General features: G+C 41.2%; 1 protein-coding gene across 1 annotated transcript; it reads right to left on the minus strand.

The window, feature by feature from the left end:
* Nucleotides 1–882: 882 nt before the first annotated feature.
* Nucleotides 883–3,517, minus strand: KCNF1 (potassium voltage-gated channel modifier subfamily F member 1). Its single transcript, XM_069851053.1, has one exon. The coding sequence runs from the start codon at nt 2,838–2,840 to the stop codon at nt 1,356–1,358; it is 1,485 nt and encodes a 494-aa protein (XP_069707154.1). The 5' UTR covers nt 2,841–3,517; the 3' UTR covers nt 883–1,355.
* Nucleotides 3,518–4,674: the final 1,157 nt, after the last annotated feature.

Genomic DNA, 4,674 nt, shown 5'->3' on the forward strand with positions numbered 1-4,674 from the left:
ACTGCTCGGCACAAAAGGGATCAGATAAAGACAGCTATCCTTTAATCATTTCGGATCCTACTTTTGAAGCATGTAAATACATTTGTGTGCCAGTTCTTCCCTCCTCTTTGAGCTGGCTTAACTCTTAATTTCCATGGATTTCTCTGGTAGAGACCAGACCCATATATTGCAGTCATTATGTGAGCCAAAGTAATGCTCACATAGTTGTCATTCACTTTTGGAAAGGATAGTAACTACAGACTGGTGTTGATTAATATGCTGATTAATGCATAAAATACTAATTAGTGCCTACTGTCTCTGTAAAAGAACATTTAGAAAACCACACAGTTATTGTAGGGGTGGGATGTGTTTTGTTTGGCTTTTTTAAAAAAAAAAACAACCTAGCAACATATTCATTCAGATATTTTTTACCATGAATCAATTCGAGTGATACTATTTTTATTGCAACTTTCTCTACACTTACTTTCAAAGAGTTAGACTCTCATTTAGAAGTACTCAGTTTAACTCCCCTATAAACTTCTCTTGTTTTAGTAGTGCATAAAGCATACTATGAATTAACTTAAAGTTTTAAAATGACTAGATTATAGATACTTCCTGAAAGATCCCTACATATATGAAGTATTATGCTGTCATTAAAATCTAGAGCAAGTATTTATTTCATTTGCTCCTTGATATACATTGATTCTGTTCTCCCTCTCTGCCCAAAAGACAGCTTCAGGTCCCAGAGAAAAATATATTTTTTTTCTGGAAAAAGGAAGAAATACCTATCCAAAAAGCCAACCTCAAATTACATTTTACAAAACCAAACCCATTCATTAACTACAATATTATGCACACTTTATATGTTCATACTTTCAGGATCTCTAAGCTGAAACTGCTCACTACGTGTTGCTGTAAACTGGAATCTAATATGAGTGAGAAACTGCTTTAATTTTTTTAAGGAGCAGTTCTGCTACCCACAAAGGCATTGAAGACATCCTGGAAGACACAATCTGTGCGATGCTGCTCTTTATTGTCACAAGTACAGAGTTCTGATGTGGCAATGCTGCACATTCAGGTCATTGAACATTTACTGATCAGGAAGGACTTTTCAGTCTCTAAAATGGTTACAAATGGTTCTTGTTGGACTGCACTCATGAGCAGTCCAATGTCAACGGAGTCCTACTATTTTATTTTGGGTAATAATGCCAAAGTCTTACCAACTGTTGATGGAGATACCATGGGGTTAATTTATATTCATGTTGGAAAAGCAAAGCAGTGCTCCCTCCCAACTCTGACAGTTCCTGCATATCTTTTCAATAGTTGATTGTCAGGTTGTCTCGATCTATAGCTTAGCGCTGACAACAGCTCACAGTTTATTTGCAGCTTTGAAGCCTGGTCCTATAGTGTTTCTCTTCTGACAGGAGATGAATAAATGTGTCACTGTGGGAGACTTTTAGCCGGCTGCTATAAAAAGGACCCTTCTTGCCTTCACTTGCAAGACCCTCTAGTTCACTCTTGGAGCTTGTGGCTTTCCCCTCAGCTGAGTTTAGCTCCATCAGCTCCAATTCATGCTTGGCAGCTGTTTCTAAAACTCTCTGTTTGTTGTAATACCTGACAAAGTTGTTGATGATGGGGTGGATGGGAAGAGCGATCGCTATCACCCCACAAAGAAAACTGATAGCAGCATTCAGTTTTCCTAGAGTTGTTTTAGGGTAAATGTCTCCATATCCAACTGTGGTCATTGTAATGATTGCCCACCAGAATGACTGAGGGATGCTTTTAAATAAAGTTTCGGGGTGACTTTGCTCCATGGTATAACCCAGGGCAGAAAAGACAAATATTCCAACAGCTAAGTACATGAGAAGCAGTCCAAGCTCCTTAAAGCTGCGTTTCAGGGCGTATGTTAGGGTCTGGAGCCCTGAGGAGTGTCGTGCAAGCTTGAAAATCCTTGCAATCCTCATAATGCGCAGCGCCTGGACAGCCTGCTGGACGTTGCTCAGCTCCATGAGCTTGGCTCCCAGGTGGGTCAAGATCAGGCTGACATAGAAAGGAAGTATTGCTAGAACATCAACAATGTTCATGAAAGACAGGGCAAAGTGGAGTTTGTTGGGAGAGGAGATAAGCCTCAGCACATACTCCATGGTAAACCAGCCTATACAGGCTGTCTCTATGCTGTCTAAGGTTGGGTGTTCCATACGGTTCCCTTCTGCGTCTACAACCTGGAGATCTGGGATAGTCCCCACACACATCACAACAGAGGAGATCAAAATAAACAGAAAAGACAGAACAGCAATCACTCGAGCTGGGTAGGATGATTCGGGCTTCTCCAGAAATTTCCATATGTATTTTTGGCACCTTTTCCAGCGACTTTCTGAGGCATCTACTCCCAAGTCATCCAGAATCAGTTGCACCCTTCGGGCTATTTCTTCCAGTTCCTCTTTTTTTTCACTGAGATGAGTTTTGCAGCAGTCATCCAAAAATTTCAGATCCACTTTCCAAAATTCCATTTCATTCTTGAAACATATGGGGCATATTCCTTTCTTCATGTGAATTTCCCCAAAGTAGTACACATCAATAATGCACTTGAAAGCATCTGGATCTCTGTCAAAGTAAAACTCTCTCTTTCCAGGATCATAGTCATCACAGAGGGAGAATATGCTATCGTATCCCCCTGATAAACAGTTGATCAGCTCTGCCAGCCGTGTTTCTGGGTATTGATTCAGGTTATCTTCGTAGAACACCTGCCTTACCCCACCGACATTGACTACAATCTCTGTTTCTTCATTTTTTTCTGACCCAGCAATGTCCACATCTGGAAATCTAGAGTCACCTGCCATTTCAATTGTATTGGATTTCATTTAATTTTTAGCCCGTTGTTGGATTTCAAAGCTTTGTGGTTCTAATTTCTCATGAAAGCAAATCAGCACCGAGTCAGCTCTATAATAAATGTTACCAAACTGACCCGCAGTTGTGGTGGGAAATGTTACAGAAATAAACCTGCAGTCGGGAAAGCCTTGTGAGGTGTGCAACAAGCTGCAGGGAAAAGACAAGTCATCGGGCTGCCGTTCCTGCAAGCAGGATATTAGAAAGCTCCCGCAGATTTGAAAGAGAAGAAACCATTTAATAAACTCACCCCTCTGCTCAGTGCTCGAGAGTCTTTTCAGGTCCCATTCTGTCTCTAAAAGTGATATTTATTCACAGGTTGGAAGTCACGGCATAAATCCTGAGTTCTGATTAATGCAACGAGCAGTGAGTGACAGTTCTCAGAGAGACAATCAGCAGGGTGAGCCCATAAAAAACTGTTGCAGTTGCTTTCTTCAATTCCACAGATTTCCCTAGAAAGCTGCTCCTGAATTAAGTCTCTCCTTCTGTTTTCTTTTTACTTTAAGATCTTCCAGAGTTTGTCTGCTGACTCTTGCACATAGTCAGTCGGTGCAAGCGTCCAGAGGAGAAACTTGTGCTTGTTTTCCCTTCGCTGTTTCCCAACACAATAGGGAGCCCGGGCTGCTAGGAGTCCTTTCCAGATTCTACCCTCTTCTGGTGAAACCCAGCAAAGCATCAGCTTCACAGAAAACAGCTCAGCTATTTATACACCCGCCTAGCTGTAAAATGATGTGTTTCTACACCGCCACGCACTTTAACAATTTTTTAAAAAAAATTTTAAAAAATCAAATAGAAAACATAATCATGAATAAAGTCATTCAGAGCTGCAGTAAGACAATCAATTTTTTCTGATGGCTGAAGCCAGAGGAAAAAATATTGTGTTTTGGAGTAAGGACACGATGTAAATCTTGCTCTCAGTGAGACTCAAGCAAGTCTAGAGTAATTCTGTGTCAGGACATTGAGTTGCTGTAGATTTGTACTGCTGTCATTGAGAACCAAGCGGAGACCATAAAGTTTTTCTTCTAGCTGTAGAACAAAACTTTCTCTGCACTCTGCACACATTTACCAGAGCTCCATGTCCTCAGTTTTAGCTGTATTTTCTCAATCTGCAGTCAACTGATTCTGATGAGAGCTCGAATAATTTACGTCTATGAAGATTTCTCAGTGAATGCTACTTACCAGCAGTAGTGCTTTGTATTTTATTCAGCACTTAGCAATTAGAAGTGGAACAACAAACATTTCTTTTTTTTTCCTCTAGATTCCAGAATTTGATGGACATTTTTTCCCTGGACCCTTGTGTGCAGGAAGATCTATCACTGTGTTCTTAAATGCTTAAATCTGACCATACAGTTCATTTTAGTGGGGCGTGAGGGCTCTGATCCAGCAGAATCCACAAGTAATTATCTAATAATTTCTGGCCACAGCAGAATGATCTGTACCAGCAGCTTTTGTCTTTTCCAATTTGCTGGTTTCTGGAAAGCTTCTAATTAGAGGGAAATAGAGAGGGGCAAGTCTGACTGATAGTTTTCTTCTCTAGGCTTGTGTCCATCCTGGGAGAAAGGTGAGAGCTGCAGTGTGCCCGCTGTCCTGGTGCCTGTGTCACCCAGTGAGGGGGATCCTGGTGCATGTGCTGTGCATCATTTCCAATCCCTTAGTGGATATTTATAGGGGATTAGGAAGAGGTTGTGCACCAGACCTCATTGACATGGGGTATGCACATAGCCTTAAGTACCTTTTTGATACTCCTTGGAGGTAGTACATGACACCTTGGGTTGCACAAGCCACAAGTTAAGATCACTGATCCAGCCC

Source organism: Phaenicophaeus curvirostris, chromosome 2 (genome assembly GCF_032191515.1).
Source record: "Phaenicophaeus curvirostris isolate KB17595 chromosome 2, BPBGC_Pcur_1.0, whole genome shotgun sequence".
NCBI classification, from domain to species: Eukaryota; Metazoa; Chordata; class Aves; order Cuculiformes; family Cuculidae; genus Phaenicophaeus; species Phaenicophaeus curvirostris.